This window comes from Pseudogymnoascus destructans (assembly GCF_001641265.1).
Source record: "Pseudogymnoascus destructans isolate 20631-21 unplaced genomic scaffold scaffold_12, whole genome shotgun sequence".
NCBI classification, from domain to species: Eukaryota; Fungi; Ascomycota; class Leotiomycetes; order Thelebolales; family Thelebolaceae; genus Pseudogymnoascus; species Pseudogymnoascus destructans.
The window spans coordinates 264,278-283,018 of NW_020167531.1; the positions used below are offsets into that span (position 1 = coordinate 264,278).

Sequence of the window (18,741 nt, forward strand, 5' to 3'; positions counted from 1 at the left end):
ACGTAAGAGAATCCCATAGAACCATCTCTTAGGTTCGTAGCCTATAGGAAGTAAAAGGAGGTCCAAGGTCAGAGTACCCCTATAGACAAATTATGTCATAGACAAATTATGTCATAGACAAATTATGTCATAACTTAACCAATCTTGTGGGTAACTAAAGAGCGATGACATGTAATGAATCATAGAGGTTCGTAGGAGCTTTTAGAGCTATCGTTCATGCTCTTAGGCCTCTAGTTGGTAGAGATATGTCATGTGGTAGTATGAGTGATGTCATGTAATGAATCATAGAGGGTTGTAGAGATATGCTATGTGGTAATATCGGCCCAGTAACTAAGGAGCGATGACGTGTAATGAATCATAGATGGTTGTAGCAATCGTTGAGTAGTATTGCTCTTGTTGTTGGTGTGATAAGCCAAAATATGTATAGTGACTTGTAGGTTTGAGGAGGAGATTTCCAAGTTTGCTCTTGAGTTTGATAGCAAACTGAGTGCAACGAATGTCAGTATGACAGCAATGTGCTAAGGCTATACTTGGGCTATCTCGCTCGTTGTTCTGTAGTCTTCGGATTGTATCCTTGCATAATTCATCCTGGAGCTGCGCAGCTTGAATCTGGTCATGGAAGCTTTGATCTTGTGGTAGGATTGGGGCAAGTTGAGCATCTTGTGCCTGCCCTTGACTTTTGAGTTCTAGCTGCTGTGCAAGATCCGGATGGAGTCTCTTAAGAGGTAATAGAGTTTGAAGCTGTTGTTTTTGACAGTCATCTTCTTCATTCCCTTCTGGTCTATCCCCTGGTCTTCGAGTTAACGCATCTGCTTTTCCGTTCTGCTTGCCAGGTCGATATATGATTTGGAAATTGTATCGAGAGAGGAATTCTGCCCATCGAGCTTGCCGCCTAGTAAGCTTTTTTGTGCTCATAAAATATTCAAGACTCTTGTGGTCTGACAAAACTTGTATTGGCATTGCTGTGCCCTCAACTTCTGGTCTCCATGCTTCGAAGCATCTAATGATGGCCAGTAGCTCCTTGTCATAGATCTCGTAATTGCACTCAGCAGGTGTCATTTTCTTTGAGAAGAAGGCAATGGGGTGTAGTACTCCTTGGTTGTCCTTCTGTGATAGAACTCCTGAGGATATATAGTCTGAGGCGTCTGCTTCTACATACGCTGTTTTGTCCCGGTCGAAGTGTTGTAGCACAGGTGCTTCTGTAACAGTCTTCTTAATCAGCTCAAAGGCTGCCTGGCAGGCTTGGTTCCATTCGAATATTTGACCTTTCCTTGTGAGATTTACCAGTGGCTTCATAATAGTAGAGTAGCTTCTTATAAACCGCCGGTAGAACACGCAGAACCCAATGAAGGCTTGTGTATCTCGGAGCGACCTTGGTGCTTTCCATTCAAGTATAGTTTGGACTTTTGCGGGGTCCATTCTCATGCCATAGATTCCAATGATAAGCCCTAGGAATTTTGTTTCTTGGACATAGAATTCACATTTTGCAATGTCTGCTTGTAGTCCAGCTTCGCAGAGCTTCTGTAAAACCATTTGCACGTGCTGGGTATGCTCAGATCGATGCGCACTATAGATGAGAAGATCATCCATATATGCTGTAACAAATTTGTTTATGTATTCCATAAGGGTTTCGTTCATATATCGCTGGAATGTTGCAGGGCCATTTGTAAGGCCAAAAGGGAGGACCTTGTACTTGTATGATCCAAATCTCGTCTTAAAAGGTAGTGGATCTTCATCCTCTTTTGTTTGCATACGGATCCGATTAAATGCATGACGAATGTCAATCTTTGTAAGATATTTGGCACCTGTGATCTGAGCCAATGTTTCATCAATGAGGGGTAGTGGGTATGAGTCTTTTCTTGTGATGGCATTTAGCTTGCGGTAATCAACACAGAATCGAAGTCCGCCACCTGGTTTGCAGACGAAAAGGACAGGAGAGGCAAAGGGAGCTTTGCTAGCTTCAATAAATCCTTTCGACAAGTTGTCGTCAATATATTTCTTCACAAGATCAAGTTCCTCAATCGACCCAAAACTGATCCTCCCAAAGGAGTTCCATGAATATCTCGATGTGTTCTCAAAGCACATCGAGATATTCATGGAACTCCTTTGGGAGGATCAGTTTTGGGTCGATTTCCTTCGCTTCCTCCTTTGCCTCTTCAGCGAGTATATCTTTAATATTCGAATTGCTAACCCTGAGTGAAATACGTTACTTAAATGGTTGTTGTGTATCGAAATTTCGTACAACTTAAGCATTTAATACGTATCAAATATATTCCATAAATATTTCCCCCAAATTCTTATTCCTTCAAAACAAACCCAACCTCATCCCGGTAGTCATCAACAATCCTCCCCCATTCAAGCAGTAGCCTAAAAAGATACACCTCTGCATCGGCCTGTCTAACCACACTCTCTGCTCTCGCTTTCCCTTGTTCGGCAATAAATTTAGCCTCCTTCAATTGGGCGTCCATACTAACTTGCTCCCCTTTCACCGTCCCAGAAAGCCCCATAAAATATGCCATCGTACTATGTAGGCCCTGCCAGCGCATGTCGAGTGGTATATAATGTATCCAAGGCGTAAGACGTTTTTCGTACCAACTCTTGAAGATCCCAGACCGCACGGCAACTGAGCCGGAGATAACGCTCTTTAAAAACTCCTTTGGCCCGGAGACATCGGTCGTGAGTATGTACCGACTAGAATACCTATCCTTGTCGCTATCGCCGAGCGTCGCATTGGTACCAAAATGTATGCGCCGTGCCTGGCACTCTTTTTCACGGTGACAGTTCTTCTCCGGCACTCCGCTAAAACCAGCATCGACTTGTATTTGGTCAGAGATCGCCGCGAGTCTGACATACTCGTATTCATGTTTTTTGCCCTCAGTGTCAAAGGGTAACAGAATAGGGATCTTATAGTTGGATGGCGCTTGGTGGGCTAGTGTAACGAGGCGCTGCTCGCTGACCCCTTGCCAATCATGCGCTCCTAGCCCGGACGGCGGAGCCTCACCGCGCCAATATAGCACATCGCGCAATTTTGCGAAAGGTTTTTGACCTGGGACGGAAAGTGAGAGATCTGGATTAGAGGCTGGGCCAGAGGGAACATATGTCCCTGGAAGCGGAAATAGAATGTCGTTATACCCCTCGATCTTCCTCGAGCTGAATATGGGTATGAGGGTGTCGGCAGGGTAACCCGTGTTCGGAACGGTGGCTGGCGAGGAAAGAAAGGAGGAAACCGTACGAAGGTCAGGCTGAAGGCAAGGATCGAGTGAGTGAGATATATCGCGTATAAATTGCCCGACGGAATAAGATGCGAAGCATGAGGTACAGAGGGTGCGAGATGAGTGCGGATGTGAGCGCGCAGGTGAGGACGACGAGCACGTGGGTGCCATATAAGCGTCCCACCGAGAAATATGCCTAACCATTGGTGAGACTGCTGGTCCGCTTTCAACGGCCGTCAAAGGGCCCCATTTTGACAGTGTAGCCCATGTGGTGATAATTGTCTCCCTTTCCTCAATATGCTCGGATCGATGCCCAGCAGATTCGAGGCTCGTTAGGGAAGAGCGAGGCAATGCAATCTGTGGTGACGGGCTGGGGTTTAGGACGATTTGCATTTGAGGGAGCCACGTCGCAAAAGACTTGATCATGTTGATGATAGGATCGTCCAGGTGCGAGTATTCCTCCGAAAATTGTACTGTGTTCACTTTCTCCTTATCGATTTGGACGCTGATAAAGCCACTATTTTTGCGCATAATAGTAGACTGTTTTCTAATCAAGGCAGGCTTCACACCCCAGAATGGGAGAAGGTCTTCATAGATCTGGTCGTAGTCGTCAATGGTAGTGCAATTCCGATCTTTAGCATACTCAAACCATTTATCAAAGTTTGGAGGTGGAAGTCGATGGTATCGAGATTTGTACTCGTCAACGGCCGCTGTAAGATTTTCGCTCGAAGAGGCTTGTTTGGACCAGGCAGCGGCATTAACCTGGCCTTGGTACACAAGCAGGCGGACAGGGTGGAAGCCTATGGGAGGTGTTAGCCAAGGTATTAATATGATCGACGCGAAGCCAAAATGCTGCAAGCTTTTGTGGACTTACCAGCCTTATTACTTCGCCAAATAAAGACCGTTTCCGTGTAGATAAACGCTGCAGCCAGTAGGATATAAAAAATAGTATGAACTCGGTTCAAGATATTCTGGGGTTGTTTGGCAGCCTCCCCGTTTTTATATATTATAATAAAACTCATGTATCCAAAAAAGAGTGAGGCAACTCCTAGAATCCTGGACGTATCTGACTGTGGCGGAAAAGGGCGCTTCTCCGACCATGCATTAGCCACCAATGGGGCCATGACTGTCGTGAAAACAATGGTCATGACAACTGCGAAAGGCCTAAGGTCTGAATTGAGATAGGCGACACAGAATATAAGTGCTGTAAGGGCCATCCCATCGATGAAAATGCTGTGTTTAAATGAGGATGGCGTAGAAAGTATTGCCGTGATCTGAAAGGGGTGAACAATTAGATATAAAAACGCTGCGGCTGAGAGTAAAGCAGCAGATGCCATCATGATATATCCAAGCATACTCGTTCTCCGTTTGTCGTCATTGCAGCCAGCCAATAACTGCGACAATACGACAATGATAACGCAATCTAAACCAATACCCATAACTTGGAGACAAACAGTGTAGCTGCGCTGATTCAATGCTTCGGAACAAACAAAAGCAGACGGTAATCGCGATGAGGTGAGATATATTCCCAGAGTTAACAGGATGGTAGGAACGATGTAGCGGACCCGTGACCATCTTATTGTATCGAATAGGTCCTCTAACGCGCTGTTTGAGATAGAATCTCTTATATCATCCGCATTATAATTCGGCGGACTAGTGACGAAATCATATATGGCGAATATAATAGGGAGAGATATAAGCTGTTTAAATTAGTAAACGTATCAAAATACAAATTGCCATGCCAACCTCTAGGTAAATGAGGTATTGGCTACTCCGCATTGAAAATAAGAAGAAAGGGGCTGATCTGTAGGGAAAATGTGCAGAGAGAGAAGAGCAATATTCAACAAGATGCTGAGTAAGGGACGAGAATGATTTGAATGTGTGCATACCTCGAGATCTCTTGCTGAGCATTGAGCTGCTTCGGATATTTTTCTCAACATTCCCACACGGATAACAGTACAGAAAACAAGAAGGCTGAAGACTAGCCTCCGCCTTTGGGGAGTGAGTTGTGTCGGGGCAATAGCAATTCGAGCTGGCGTAGACGCCGCTGATATGCCGCCGCCATGACTCCTATACTCTCTACCAGCTCCTCCACGTCCTCTTCCTAAACGGGTAGGAATACTGGTTCTGCTAATTGCCAGTAGGACAATGCCAGCAATGAAAAACGCAGTGATAGCGGCATGAACGGGATGAACTAGCAACTGATTAGTAGCTGCCCACGGCGTTATTGGATTGCCGTACGCACCGAAAGAAGGATGCTCTTGCCACGTGATAGGCAGCCATGTGATAATTATACAAAAACTGTATACCGTGTTAGCTTGGGGGTCGAGAAAGGGAGTGAAAGGACGCGACGAATATCGGTACGTACCATAGTCCAATGGCCCCCACAAAGGGGCCATTTGCCATTGTGAAAATCAAAAAAAAAAAAATACAACTATACAAACAGACTAATATGTCCAATTCATCGCATGTTCTCCTGGCAAGGCATGGGGGGAGGGTGCTATATAAGCTTTCAGGGGCCGTGAGTCCGAGGATGAACTTGGTCATCGGGGTAAGATGCGCTAGGCCTAATATAGAATAGTCGTATTGCATCCCTGCAAAAAAGTTCTCGAGAGGACGACTTTATCGCAAGGCTCGTCTAGCTTAAATCATTTCGCAGCCTTTCGAACTCTCTGCTTCCAGTCGCTTCAACCCAGGTTCATATTGCCCTTCACAGGCAATTAGAGCACTGATAACGCCGAAGATATGGTTCGCAAAGCAGTGTATGTTCCAAGCTTCTCCTCCATGCAAAAAATATGCTCAACTGACACTTTCAAAGGGATTCGCGCATCCCCGCGCTCATTCGCAATGGAGTCCAAGAAAAGAAGAGAAGCTTTATCGTCGTCGTTGGCGACCGATCCAAGGATGTCATTGTCCATCTTCACTATATTATGTCGAGTATGGATGTAAAGCAGAACAAGTCGGTGCTGTGGGCATATAAGAACAAGCTGTTGGGCTTCACCAGGTTAGCACACCCAATTTTTGCGGCAAGCACGAGTCGGAATTGACCTTTAGATTTGCAGTCATCGGAAGAAGCGCGAGCTGAAGATTAAGAAAGATATTAAACGAGGAATCCGCGAAGCCAATACCGAAGACCCGTTTGAACTTTTTGTATCATTACACGACATTCGCTATGTTTACTATAAAGAGACGGAGAAGATCCTGGGAAACACCTACGGCATGTGCATCTTGCAGGATTTTGAAGCGATTACCCCAAATCTCCTCGCAAGAACAATAGAGACTGTGGAAGGTGGCGGACTTGTCGTGCTATTATTGAAGGGAATGACCAGTTTGAAGCAGCTGTACACGCTATCGATGGACGTCCATTCGAGATACCGGACAGAGGCTCACGACGATGTTACCGCACGATTTAACGAGAGATTTATCCTGTCCCTGGGAAGCTGCGAGTCGTGTCTGGTTATCGATGACGAACTCAATGTGCTTCCAATTTCGGGAGGCAAAAACGTGAAGGCGCTGCCACCGCCAGACCTCGATGAGCCCAAAACCGAGAAGCAGAAAGAACTTGACAGCATGAAAGATACACTACAAGACACTCAACCCGTAGGATCGTTGATAACCTTGGCTAAGACCGTGGACCAAGCCAAGGCCCTCTTGACCTTTGTGGATGCTATTGCAGAGAAGACATTGAAGAGCACAGTCACATTGACGGCTGCTAGAGGTCGTGGTAAATCGGCAGCGTTAGGTGTTGCGGTGGCGGCTGCTGTTGCACATGGTTACAGCAACATTTTCATCACTTCTCCAAGCCCAGAGAATTTGAAGACGCTCTTCGAGTTCATCTTCAAAGGATTCGACTCGTTGGGTTATATGGACCATGTCGACTACTCCATCATCCAGTCTACGAATCCCGATTTCAACAAAGCTATTGTCCGTGTGAACGTACATCGCCAGCATCGCCAAACTATCCAATATATCAGACCCCAGGACGCACATGTTTTAGGCCAGGCTGAGTTACTTGTTATTGATGAGGCGGCGGCTATCCCTCTACCTCTTGTCAGAAAACTCATGGGACCTTACCTGGTCTTCATGGCATCAACAATTAACGGTTATGAGGGAACTGGGCGTTCGCTATCTTTGAAACTGATTAAGCAGCTCCGTGAACAATCGCGGGGAACTACCAAATCTACAGGAGAAGACGCGGAGATGGATCGAACAAGCGGCAAGGCTATTAAATCCGACAACAGCTTTACAGGAGGTCGTTCACTTCGCGAAATCACCCTGTCAGAGCCCATTCGTTATACCCAGGGAGATCTAGTTGAGAAGTGGCTCAACAACCTCCTCTGCCTCGATGCTACCCTCCCTCGCTCAAAGCTTAACACCCAAGGCTGCCCTCACCCATCTCAGTGCCAACTCCTCAATGTCAACCGCGACACCCTTTTCTCCTTCCATCCTGTCTCCGAAAAGTTCCTGCAACAAATGATCGCTCTATACGTCGCGTCACATTACAAAAACTCCCCAGATGACCTTCAGCTGATGTCCGATGCACCAGCTCACCAGCTGTTCGTCCTCGTCCCTCCTGTGTCCGAAGACAGTGCTCGTCTTCCGGAACCCCTTGTCGTCATACAAATAGCCCTTGAAGGTCAGATTTCCAAGCAATCAGTACTGAACTCTCTTGCTCGTGGACAGCGCGCCGCAGGTGATCTCATCCCTTGGCTGGTATCCCAGCAATTCCAGGACGAGGACTTTGCCGGCCTTTCTGGAGCTCGCATTGTGAGGATTGCCACCAACCCAGACTATATCGGGATGGGCTATGGTGCGCGCGCAATTGAGCTTCTCAACGACTTCTACGAAGGAAAATTTGCAAGTCTCTCTGAGGACGCCGCTCCGCTATCAGCTGAGCAGTCTATTACCCGTGTCACAGACGAGGAGCTTGCTAATGCTACCTTACTGGATGACGATATCAAGGTCAGGGACATCCGCAAAATGCCTCCGCTATTCAGCAAGCTCACAGAGCGCCGACCTGACAACCTCGATTATATCGGCGTGTCCTATGGTCTCACACAGCCCCTGCACAAGTTCTGGAAACGCTCGCAGTTTGTTCCCATATACCTCCGCCAAACAGCAAATGACTTGACTGGCGAACATACGTGTGTTATGCTGCGCCCATTGCAGAATGGGGACGACAAGGCTTGGCTGGGAGCTTTTGCTAGGGATTATCACAAGCGCTTCCTTTCTCTCCTCTCGTACCAGTTCCGAGACTTCGCCTCTATCACTGCGCTCAGTATTGACGAATCAGCTCGTGGGGGCTTTAAATTGGACCCTGAGCATGAGGCCAAGGGACTTATTAAGACGGAACTCGACGGTCTTCTCTCTCCGTTCGACCTGAAGCGCTTGGAGTCATATGCGAACAACATGCTCGACTACCATGTTGTATTGGACTTGATCCCAACCCTCGCGGCGTTGTATTTCACTGGCCGCCTCCCTGTGCTGAAGCTTACTGGCGTGCAATCTGCCATTCTTTTGGCTGTCGGCCTGCAACGCAAAGACCTGACTGCTGTGGAGAGCGAGCTTAACCTGCCAAGTAGCCAGCTGTTGGCCATGTTCATCAAGATCATGCGGAAGTTGTCGAGTCACTTTGGGAACCTAGTGACTGGAGCCATTGACGCCGAGCTGCCAAAACAAGAGACTCTTGGTGTAAGCCGTGCGGATGCAAGTGCCGCACACGACGATGAGATCATAGACGAGAGATTTGTGGCTCTTGAAACCAACCTGGAAGATGAGTTGGAGGAGGGCGGTGACGAGGCTATGAAGGCACTGCGGGAGAAGCAGAGGGAGCTTATCGATGCGCTACCATTGGACCAGTAAGTCTCTTTCTATATCGACAAATTATAACTCCAACTAACGTAATTATAGATATGAGATCGCATCTGAAGCACCGGGATGGGCACATGCGGAGCAGGAAGTTCTCAAGGCGACGAAGAAGGGAGCGAAGCCATCGGCAATCAGTGTAAAGACCCTTAAGTCAAAGAGGAAGGCGGGCGAGAGCGCGGCAGAGATTTACGAGGAGGAGATGGGAGATAAGAAAAAGGATCGGGGCAATAAGAAGGCTAAGACTGGGAAGAAGCACTGAGGGTGATAAAATGGGGTGTCATTCGGCGTTGGCGTGGGTAGAATGTAGATATACGATATATAAAGGGTATATTATCTTTGATACATCAATTCGGAACTGTGAAATATTACTGCAACAACCAAGATGTGCTCTGTATAGTAGGTATCCGTGACCCGAGGATTTAGAAAGCGGCAATGTTAGTGGAAGATATGTTGTAACAAAACCGCGGGCTGGGAGGGCATCGCATTTCAGCTCATTCATGACTGATCCCCAATGACCCTTTCAACATCATTCACATGCTTCCATCGCTGGGATAGTGTATACAAAGTGAATTGTTTCAAACCTCACAAAAAACAACGAGTATTATAACAGACTTCGCATCGTCTTCCTAATATCCTTCAAAGCCGTGCAGTGCACGTAATCGCTATGTATACATGATTCTACATCAAAACGCCAACCCGAGCCCTGGCTTTGAGCTAAAACAAAACGTAGAAAGCAGTGATTCCGGTTTCACGTCATCCAGACGTTTACCTTCCCACCGTCTACCTTGTCTTCGCCGCAACTCCAGCCCCAATGACTCCCGGTAACTTCTCGGACCCAATGCTGAACATCATCCCAATGGCATAGCTTACAATCCCGATCAGGAGAGCGCTGAAGCCAGCGATGATCCAGAACTGCGCACTTATGTCTTGTTTCTGACACGCAGCCCCTCCCCAGTAGCCCTTCCTCGTTTTATCCGTTGGGTCTGGGCCATAGCATTTGCAGGCAAAGCAACTGGCGCCCGACGCCCCTTCGGCGGGGCCGAACTTACGAAAACACGCCCCGTGCCCTGAACAGTTTTGTGTCGATGTGGTGCAAGATTCTAGTGTGTTGTAGCAGAGCGGTGGGAGACGACCGATGGGGGTAGAAGTAGGTAGAGGTCCAGAAAGAGTGGAGGAGGACGAGGAAGAGACGATGTCCGACATTGGCTGTTCTTGTTCTCGTTTCCGAAGATCGGAGTCAGAAGCTGGAAGCGAATACGATCCCCAAGGCTGCTTCTTGAAGCGGTTGGTCTGTCCTGGTGTCATCAGAAGGAAAGTCGCTTCGAGATCTCCTTTTTCGATCGCACTGAAAAGCGAGTCTTGGCTCTTGACGAAAGTGTCGAAGTCGGACTGGAAGTTGTTAGTGGAGATTGTGAGAGGTAGAAAGAATTTACTTACGCTATCATCGGTGAACTTGTGCATGATATGGCTATTCTTGTTGTGCCAGCATTCGGAGGCAGACACATCGATGGCCTTGGTAAGAGTGCATTGCTCATTAGGAAGCTCTCGCGGGGAAATCTGCTGTTGGATGTCTCGAACGAGAGTGCCAACGGACTCACGGCCTGGACTTCCTACCATCACAAATGATGGCTCCGTCCGACCTTTTTCACTCCATTTGGCCTTGAGGGCCTTGCTTCCGTCAAGAGAGACGTCCAAGAACACCACTAGGTGCCTAGGAGAGGTTGCCCCCGCAACATCCTCATCGAAGAGTTTAGGGTGCTGCCCGCCCAACGTGTTGATGAGTTTCAGCTCCTTTTCACTCCTGTCTCCGGCACCTAATCTATGGTATTGTGTGACATCGAGTTGTTGCGCCAGGACAACCCTGACTTGCTCTGGAGTAAGGGAAACGGACCCAGCATCCAGTTCCTTCGATGCTGTGAATACGAAGCTGTCGACGCGTGAGGAAGTAGCATGCGCTACCCCAGCGATTACTGGCAGTAGCAAGCCAAATGAGAGCCTCATAATTGCTGTATGAGGCCTTTCGTACGGATGGAGGCACTGAACTGTCGTCTACCTTACGAGTCGCGATAGCGTCGACGAGCTGTAGCTCATTGGGCTCGGTTGCGCTAACCCGAATACAGAAATATTGCCGTCATTTACCGCCCTCGGCGGCTCAACTTTCTAGGCCTCATCTGGGCCACGGCGCCGATCAGAATAATTAAGACAACATACGCCTGACGTTATTGCAACTGAAAGATTGCACATGTCAATACGATTAGATTTAAGATGAGATCTGCAGCTTCTGACGCCTAAAACAACACCGCGTTAGAAGATAAACGCCCTACAAGGCTTGCTAGCCCCCGAAGGGGCCCCTGATGGCCCAAATGTTCAGGGCATTTCGTGCCACATCAAGCCTTTTCAGGCTGAACCGCGTGCCTTTATCGGTTCACGCGCGAGTACGACGGGATGGTGGTAATGCATTAGTTCAAGGGGTGCGCCTCAAGAAAGCGCCTATGAGCAGGAGGTAAAATCCGTCCCCGCCACAAACTGTCGCTCGTAAACTGATGGCCTGTAGATATATGCTCGGTTCAGCAATAGGAATACTTTTGATGTATAATATCTTCACCAAAGCAGCTTTTGCACCGCTCGATAAACTGGCAGATGAATTCGAGAAAGAAGGAGCCATATCGGACAGCGAAACGCTGGAGGACCTGGAAGATGCGCTTTTCATACCATTCCCAGGCACAATCAAGCAAATCCCTCAAAGTCCGTATCGAGGCAGCGATCCGGAATGGCAAGAGTATATAAAGTTCAGCAAAGATGTTACGCTTATTAAGAAAGTTAGAGGTATGGGTTGCCATCTGTTTATATGAAGGCTTGCTTACTGATTGTGAACAGCTGAACTTGCCGAGATCACTAGACGATCGGTTGAAAACGCAAAAGGGGGCAAAGGTGCTCGAATATTGAAACACTGGCTGGACATCATCTACCCTTACGGCCCTCCACCAGAATTCGTGCGTTCAGGGTACGCTATACAGCCCCCCTTCTGCGTCTCCGCACATTACTGACATTTATTGGCTTGCAGCATTGAAATTACGGACGATTTCATTTCCTGGAGCACCATTCCCATCGATCAAGAAACTGTTTTGCGAATCCGCCAAGCGTTATTCCCTGTTGCTGTAGCAAAAGCTACTTGGAAGTTTGTGCAAGTTCTCTTCAGCCAAGATCCAGAAGAGAAAACACGCAGCATAATGCGTGCCCATTATAGGATTCCTGATCCTAAGAAGACATATCCTGCTCTAGCCTCGAGCGACAAAAAAGTAACCGAAGAAAAGGTCACGCAAGCCAGAGTTACAGGCGGAGTCGGCGTCACGACACAGGCCGGCAATTTTAACCATTCCACGGCACAACAGACCCAGGAGTCAGCTAACAAGCAACCCGGCCACATTGGCGAAAAGGCCCTACAAACCCAATCGGATGCCGCATCAGCAGCTAAAAACGTGAACCAAAACGGCAGTGATCAACCAGGGCGCAGGACAATCAGAGACACTGAGTTGTATAAGATGATGGCCAAACGCTGTGCTCACGCCCTTTTTACTTTCAGATTCACCAATACCGCCAATTGGAAGCAAGTGAAAGTTATACCTAGGGGCAGCATCGTAATTACCGGGTGGGTAGAGATAGAAACGCAACTTGACTTTGTTACTTTGGAAGTTATTGGGGTATGGGACCCCAAGACGAAGGCATATGATGCCAGGAACTGCCAGTTGGTAGTACGTAGGACAAGAAGAAAGAAACAAAGCCCGCGACGTTTTTAAGATAAGAGTCTCGACGAAGAAGGATGAATATGGAGGATTGAGGGTTTCGAATTTGCGAATGGGAAGGCACGGGATGGGCATTCGAGGCGTTCAGCGGCATTTGCATGGCGCTTTGATAAGGGATGGTTCTTCAGGAGTCCACCATCACGATATATTGCGGCCGGGCTACCGAAGGGAGGGGGTCCAGTGTTGATGGGCGATTACTCGACAAGGTAGACAAATAGACAATTGTATTATATGAATATCATTATGAAAATATGGAAATCCAATAACTGCTCTACTACTGTAGTAGACTCTCACAATGTTGTTGTTCCGCATCCATCAATATCAGGGGTTGGACCCCTACATTTCTTAGCTTCCCGATAAGCTCCCCAACTCCACCCCCACATTGCGTCATAGATGTGGTTACATGTTGCAACACGACGTCTTAAGTCGCAATCCAGCGTTGCAATCCACGCCTCCAAGAGCACACAGAGAGACTTCAACACGATATTCTGTTTGCCAGAACTACTCCGTAGCATATTTCAGAAACATGGCGCTCGCACCGAAGTTCTATGGGCAGCTTTTCTCCTCGCTTTCACATGCACCGAAGCACACGTTGGAAGTTTACTTGGACTATGTCTGTCCGGTAAGACATCCACAACTTCATGTAAACTCGCAGGACTACCGGGCAGTTATCTAACTAAATTTCAGTTTTCCAAGAAGCAATTTGAGACCATCTATGAGAAGGTCTTCCCCATCATAAAGACGAAGTACAAAGGCAGGATCAACGTCGTCTTCCGCCAGCAAGTCCAGCCATGGCATCCCTCGTCAACCCTCGTCCATGAAGCAGGCGTTGCAGCACTGCGCCTGGACCCCACGACATTCTGGGCCTACTCAGCGGTGCTGTTCAAGCATCAGACCGAGTTCTTCGATGTCAACGTCGTAAACGAAACGCGCAACCAGACATACAGACGTCTTGCTAAACTCTACGGTGCCTTGGGGGCTTCTGGACCCGGGACTCACCAAGCTGATGAGGAGAAACTCTATGAGCTGTTGGTTGTGGGGGAGAAAGCTGGCGAGGGAGGTGCGTTAAATATTGGGAATAAGGTCACGGATGATTTGAAGTTGCTCATCAAGTTGGGACGGCAGACAGGGATCCATGTGTCTCCTACTGTGCTGTGGGATGGTCTTGTGGACAACAGCATTAGTAGCTCATGGACGGTGGGGCAGTGGGATAAGTATTTTGAGGAAAAGCTGCACAAATGATTGGCGGGACCGCTGTAAGAGGGTAGCTTTGTGACAGCAAGACCAAAGGTCTGAACTGGAGCTGTACATAATGACAGAAATCACAGCAACTATAATATAGTAAAGGCGTGTAATCACTCAGAGCGACAATTAGTAAGCAAGATACTGGTAAATAGAAGTGAAGAGATAGGTTCCGAGGGTTTAAATTGCTGATATTAACCCTGCTATATGTACGTAACCCCTCCTCGAACTTTGAGCGACACGAGTAGGCAGCATTAGAACTTCCTCTTCTTTTTCGCAGGCGCCTTGGCTTTCTCCTCCAACTGTCGCTTCAACTCCTCTCGCTTTCGTTGTGCCCTCTCTTCCGACGTTTCCCGCGGCTTCTCTTCTTCCTTCGCCTCCGTCCTTCCTCTCGACTCATCATCAGCGGCAGGTTCTTCTTTGGGAGGTTTGTGTCCTATCCGGCCAAGTCTGGACTTCGTGGCTTTTGGTGGGGGCTCCGATGTTTGAGTGTCCGGTGCATCCTCCTTTGATGGAGACGCAGGAACTGGCGGGGGATCAGACTTCTTCCCTCCGATCTTCCCAAGACCTCCTTTCTTCGCAGCTTTGGCGGCCGGTTTTGGAGGTGATTTCTTTTGAGACGTAGTGGGCTTAGACGGAGCATTCGTGCCCTCGTCCTCCGTCTCGGTTTCGTCGTCATCGGCATCATCCTGTTTGTGGCTTCTCGTGGCTCTTGCTACAGGTTCGGGCTCTGGATCTGGCTCTGGCTCTGCTTCCGGCTTCATCTTGGTGGCTGTTTTTGAGGCCTTTTCAGCCCCCCCGATCGCCCCGATCTTCTTTGTTTCTGAGCGTACTTCCTCTTTTGGTGCCGGGAAGCTGTCACGAATCGTGACGTGTTGCTGCGACTGTGATGCACCGAGGTCATCCGAATCGTCCGTATCGTCGTCTGATAATTCTTGCTTCCGAGTCGGTTTACGTGACGATGAAGGTGGTGTTGCCGCAACTTGGAAATCGTCCGCCTGCCCTTCTGTGCCTTCATCTTCGGTTGTATCCATATCTGCGTCTGTCGGTTCAGCCTTAACATCCTCCGCACCAGCACCAGCATCAGCGATCTTCCCTCCATCTTTTGGTGTCGACAAAGGTATCGCCCCATCTTTCAACTGATCCCACCATTTCTCAAATCTGCATGGGAGTTCTGCACCATGGGCAAGTGAGCCAACAGGAGAATTCTTAGTGAAAGCACCTTGAATAATGGTTTTCACACCAGCATGTTCGTCTTCAGCCTCAGCATTCCGCATGGTGTTACGCCACTGCTCTTGTGCGAATACTTCCAATCCCTTAACCTTCTCCTCAACTACCCTTCTCGGGATTTTCCTGCCGCCTTTACCCGCAACCCCAGGGAAAAGATGCCCCAGTTCTGCTCCCGTTGCCTCCAATTTGTCAACCAACTTCTGGATGACGTTGTCTTTGTCACGGAGCAAGCCAACCAGGCTATCAAGCTCTTTGAGCCTGGCATTCTGAGCATATAACAGGGGTATGGTGAAATGTGTGGCAAAGTCACTTTGCGGGCAGGAACAAAGTCTTACTGTCCAGTTCAGAGGCAGCAACGGCTTGGGCAGAGCAATGCTCATATTTATTTCCAGGTTTCTCGCCCCCGTTGAACTTTCCTTGCCCACATGACTGTCAAGGCCGAGGAGTAGGTCAACATCCTTCCCACCCTCAAGACCTAGCGAGATTTTATCCAGGAAGAGCTTGAGCTGGCCAGCATCCTCGCTGGGATCGATGTTTGTGTCTTCCGCGATGCTTCGGCGCAAAATAGAGCGCCGGTCGAGATCTTCGCACCAAAGATGGGCGAGATCTGTGAGGTATATTTTATACGAGTCCGCGGTGAAGATAGTTGAAATTAGTAGAGGGGGCATGCGGGAGTCTATCGCTGATATCATAAACGGGCGCCATGATACAGCCATTGCAAGCACCTAAGCCCGGCGTATAGACTTCAAATCGGTGAATACTGCGGTAGCTGTATAGCCCCGTAACCTGGATAGTGAAGCACTGAGATATGACTGCTGTAAAATGACGTTGCATATATCATCTGATACCAAGCGGCTCTATGGCTAATACTGGAAATTGTACAGTCGAACCAGGCAATGACAAAATATATAACGTCGTATGGTATGAGGCACCGACGAAAGTTCGAGGTAATAGAATCGGTATTATTAGTCTCAAGCTGAGGAGTCGACAGTGGAATATATATTGGAGCTTTGACGTTCACTTTATATGCTAACACGTGACGAAAGCCATTTTGTCAGCCTTGCAGCACCTCTCCTGTCTACAAACAAAGCTCAACTTCATGGCCAGAGACAAGAAACTAAAACTTCAACTACATGGGACGAGAATTACTTCATAATGGCAGTACCTCCTGCAAGCTCGCTGGCTGGTACTGTGCCATTGGTATCCACGGTATGTACAGCTATTATGTGTCGGTGGTGCGTCTTGCTAACAGCCATGCCAGGTTGAACTGGCCGACTTCTACACGAAGCACTTTTCGGGACATTCTAAAGATCACTTTGCCACCACTTTCCTAGCTGAAGGAGTCGCCGAGGAGGAAGATGATAACTTAGGATACTATGATGATGGCGTTAAGAGGACCTTAACAGACGGACAAATCGCCATGTTCCGTCACACTGAGATTGAAACATTGCTGAGGGAGAAGAGAAAATCCGACGAGGCCAAAGCGCACAAGGCAGAAAGATCATCAGACTTGGAACGAGAAACTGGAGAATATCCTGGGCCTCAGGATGCATCTCTGCCTAGCATCCAAGCTTCAAAGGTGTCACTCACTCAGTCAGAAGCTGGACAATCATCACAAACGAAATCCAGCACAGAGGACAACAAGAAGAAAAAGAGCCATTTCAAGAGGAATATCAAACCTGACTTGAGAAAGAGAACTTGGGACCAGGTCGATCATGGCTTGGAAACGTTAGACTACGAGGAAGATGTTGCTCGGCCTTCACCAAAACGAAATGCGGGACCTCAGCGAAGGACAATTTCGTACGACGACGTGTGAATCCAGTACTATAACTGTCAGACTTTATAAATTAGTACTATTTGCGACAAAGCTGAAATTACAGCACGCATCACCCCTCGAGTTGCCATTCCCCCTGGTATCATGAAATCTTGTCATGGACGAGACTCCCTCCCATCTATTGTAAGTCTCACATACCCTCTTCTCTCAAGATATTACCATGATGAAATCCATTGTATCGTCATCCTTAGTCGGACTCGTGCGAGGTTGGCTTGAAGTTTTGCCTTCAGTTAAGCAGTCGCCCCAAATTGGGGGTGGGTGGCTGTGGAGATGGAGCAAATGGATTGCTGGCTTACGACGCGATCATGTCGAAACACAATCTTCTCTCTGAATCATATCTCATTGTTACAGTCTCAATAAATATACTATTGGGCCTCTGCTGACACTGAGAAACAGGAAAAATTATGGCGATGTTAAGTTCAAAGATCATTGCTGAGGGCTATGAAGGAGGGGCCTTTTCCCAAGTCTCCCACCAAGCTAGAATTGCGACATCAATCAGGAACAGCTTGAGCATAACCATGTGCACTTTTCCATGACTTCGGTTTTACTGTTAGGCCTCTTGGATAGTATTGGGCATATAGCATTGGGGGGTTTCTATCCTCCGCCAAACTACCCTCCATTGGGGGTACTCAAGGTGTAACTCTCTAAGCACCAAGTTGCAGGTGCTTGGGCGACCTAACTGGTCCGGTGCCAGGTCGCTAGTTGAACTCTATTTCTCCAACCACGCACTCTGGAATGCAATGTGTGGTTCTAGAATTTGTTCTATGCTATCTTAATATCACATCCTTGTTATCACACCAAGACTAATGCGTGGATTTAATACGCCAAACGTCAACATCTATCCAGAAGCCAACATCGGTGGCGTCGGCGCAACATACCGTACATCATCCCAAACGGAGCTTTTTTATGCAGATTACTTTCTAAGCCAAGATATAGAACGGAGACTGGTGGGATATGGCTGGCTGAGGACATTATCGTCTATTTCGCCACCAAGACTAGAGTGGCAATGTGAGGAGGCGTCAATGAATCCTGAATCTGATATGCGATATTGCTGATACAGTGCATTGACCCTTGTGGTGATACCTGACCTGCATCGGCGGAACCTACCTGAATGTGGCTGACACCCAGTCCCAGCCTCGCCGGGGACGATTTTGGAGGCCCACGAGTGACACAGAACCACGGCCGCCGTTTCCAAACCGGGTAAGCGTTCTCTGTCAAACGCACCTTCGAAAGGTCGTTGGATGTCTCCTAGAACGGCACGGACCGTGGGGGCTTGCTGTGGGCGGCCGTATTGCAACCCCCTATGAAGATGTGATAGAGTGATAGGTGAAGTCTGAGACAGGAGCTGAAGTGACCTGTCAACTAACTAATGAACAATGGATGTACAGTACGGCGCCATAAGTATGCATACAGGTCTGTGCTTCTCCCATACAAAAAGACACTCGTTTACTGCAATTTAAGCACAGACCTGTATTCATACTTATGGCGCCGTACTGTATGTGGGATCAGAGTTCTTGTCTCGTGGCTGACGGAACCTGGCACTGGCCAGCTG

The 18,741-nt window shown here is 48.1% G+C and overlaps 7 protein-coding genes across 7 annotated transcripts; 4 read left to right on the forward strand and 3 right to left on the reverse strand.

Annotated features, from left to right (window-relative positions):
• Nucleotides 1-2,133: 2,133 nt before the first annotated feature.
• VC83_06393 (uncharacterized protein) lies at nt 2,134-5,719 on the reverse strand. The gene is made up of 5 exons (XM_024469994.1): nt 5,581-5,719; nt 5,458-5,513; nt 5,102-5,406; nt 4,087-4,912; nt 2,134-4,012 (listed from the first exon to the last, which is right to left on the reverse strand). The coding sequence occupies exons 1-5, from the start codon at nt 5,616-5,618 to the stop codon at nt 2,298-2,300; spliced, it is 2,940 nt and encodes a 979-aa protein (XP_024323581.1). The 5' UTR covers nt 5,619-5,719; the 3' UTR covers nt 2,134-2,297.
• Nucleotides 5,720-5,869: 150 nt separating this feature from the next.
• KRE33 (killer toxin resistant protein) lies at nt 5,870-9,419 on the forward strand. The gene is made up of 4 exons (XM_024469995.1): nt 5,870-5,974; nt 6,031-6,216; nt 6,275-9,070; nt 9,123-9,419. Exons 1-4 carry the CDS (start codon nt 5,958-5,960, stop codon nt 9,337-9,339), a joined length of 3,216 nt encoding a protein of 1,071 aa, XP_024323588.1. The 5' UTR covers nt 5,870-5,957; the 3' UTR covers nt 9,340-9,419.
• Nucleotides 9,420-9,648: 229 nt separating this feature from the next.
• On the reverse strand, nt 9,649-11,123 carry VC83_06395 (uncharacterized protein). The gene is made up of 2 exons (XM_024469996.1): nt 10,518-11,123; nt 9,649-10,469 (listed from the first exon to the last, which is right to left on the reverse strand). Exons 1-2 carry the CDS (start codon nt 11,079-11,081, stop codon nt 9,861-9,863), a joined length of 1,173 nt encoding a protein of 390 aa, XP_024323587.1. The 5' UTR covers nt 11,082-11,123; the 3' UTR covers nt 9,649-9,860.
• Nucleotides 11,124-11,209: 86 nt separating this feature from the next.
• On the forward strand, nt 11,210-13,115 carry VC83_06396 (uncharacterized protein). Its single transcript, XM_024469997.1, has 4 exons — nt 11,210-11,583; nt 11,635-11,906; nt 11,958-12,084; nt 12,145-13,115. The coding sequence occupies exons 1-4, from the start codon at nt 11,435-11,437 to the stop codon at nt 12,875-12,877; spliced, it is 1,281 nt and encodes a 426-aa protein (XP_024323586.1). The 5' UTR covers nt 11,210-11,434; the 3' UTR covers nt 12,878-13,115.
• Nucleotides 13,116-13,295: 180 nt separating this feature from the next.
• VC83_06397 (uncharacterized protein) lies at nt 13,296-14,292 on the forward strand. Its single transcript, XM_024469998.1, has 2 exons — nt 13,296-13,505; nt 13,571-14,292. The coding sequence occupies exons 1-2, from the start codon at nt 13,410-13,412 to the stop codon at nt 14,123-14,125; spliced, it is 651 nt and encodes a 216-aa protein (XP_024323585.1). The 5' UTR covers nt 13,296-13,409; the 3' UTR covers nt 14,126-14,292.
• Nucleotides 14,293-14,379: 87 nt separating this feature from the next.
• On the reverse strand, nt 14,380-16,071 carry VC83_06398 (uncharacterized protein; the record flags this gene model as incomplete). The annotated part of the gene is made up of 1 exon (XM_024469999.1): nt 14,380-16,071. One exon carries the CDS (start codon nt 16,069-16,071, stop codon nt 14,380-14,382), a length of 1,692 nt encoding a protein of 563 aa, XP_024323580.1.
• A 375-nt stretch (nt 16,072-16,446) lies between these two features.
• VC83_06399 (uncharacterized protein) lies at nt 16,447-18,656 on the forward strand. The gene is made up of 3 exons (XM_024470000.1): nt 16,447-16,564; nt 16,617-17,312; nt 17,586-18,656. Exons 1-2 carry the CDS (start codon nt 16,511-16,513, stop codon nt 17,169-17,171), a joined length of 609 nt encoding a protein of 202 aa, XP_024323579.1. The 5' UTR covers nt 16,447-16,510; the 3' UTR covers nt 17,172-17,312; nt 17,586-18,656.
• Nucleotides 18,657-18,741: the final 85 nt, after the last annotated feature.

Coding starts and splice junctions, on each gene's coding strand:
- VC83_06395 (XM_024469996.1), bottom strand. CDS start 11,081: ATGAGGCTCTCATTTGGCTTGCTACTGCCAGTAATCGCTGGGGTAGCG. Junction 10,470..10,517: donor ACAAGTTCACCGATGATAGC/GTAAGTAAATTC, acceptor AACAACTTCCAG/TCCGACTTCGACACTTTCGT.
- VC83_06399 (XM_024470000.1), top strand. CDS start 16,511: ATGGCAGTACCTCCTGCAAGCTCGCTGGCTGGTACTGTGCCATTGGTA. Junction 16,565..16,616: donor CTGTGCCATTGGTATCCACG/GTATGTACAGCT, acceptor CAGCCATGCCAG/GTTGAACTGGCCGACTTCTA.
- VC83_06396 (XM_024469997.1), top strand. CDS start 11,435: ATGGCCCAAATGTTCAGGGCATTTCGTGCCACATCAAGCCTTTTCAGG. Junction 11,584..11,634: donor AAAGCGCCTATGAGCAGGAG/GTAAAATCCGTC, acceptor GATGGCCTGTAG/ATATATGCTCGGTTCAGCAA. Junction 12,085..12,144: donor CCAGAATTCGTGCGTTCAGG/GTACGCTATACA, acceptor ATTGGCTTGCAG/CATTGAAATTACGGACGATT.
- KRE33 (XM_024469995.1), top strand. Junction 6,217..6,274: donor AAGCTGTTGGGCTTCACCAG/GTTAGCACACCC, acceptor TTAGATTTGCAG/TCATCGGAAGAAGCGCGAGC. Junction 9,071..9,122: donor GATGCGCTACCATTGGACCA/GTAAGTCTCTTT, acceptor ACGTAATTATAG/ATATGAGATCGCATCTGAAG.
- VC83_06393 (XM_024469994.1), bottom strand. CDS start 5,618: ATGGCAAATGGCCCCTTTGTGGGGGCCATTGGACTATG. Junction 5,514..5,580: donor GTGGGGGCCATTGGACTATG/GTACGTACCGAT, acceptor CACGGTATACAG/TTTTTGTATAATTATCACAT. Junction 4,013..4,086: donor TTGGCGAAGTAATAAGGCTG/GTAAGTCCACAA, acceptor CACCTCCCATAG/GCTTCCACCCTGTCCGCCTG.
- VC83_06397 (XM_024469998.1), top strand. CDS start 13,410: ATGGCGCTCGCACCGAAGTTCTATGGGCAGCTTTTCTCCTCGCTTTCA. Junction 13,506..13,570: donor ACTTGGACTATGTCTGTCCG/GTAAGACATCCA, acceptor ACTAAATTTCAG/TTTTCCAAGAAGCAATTTGA.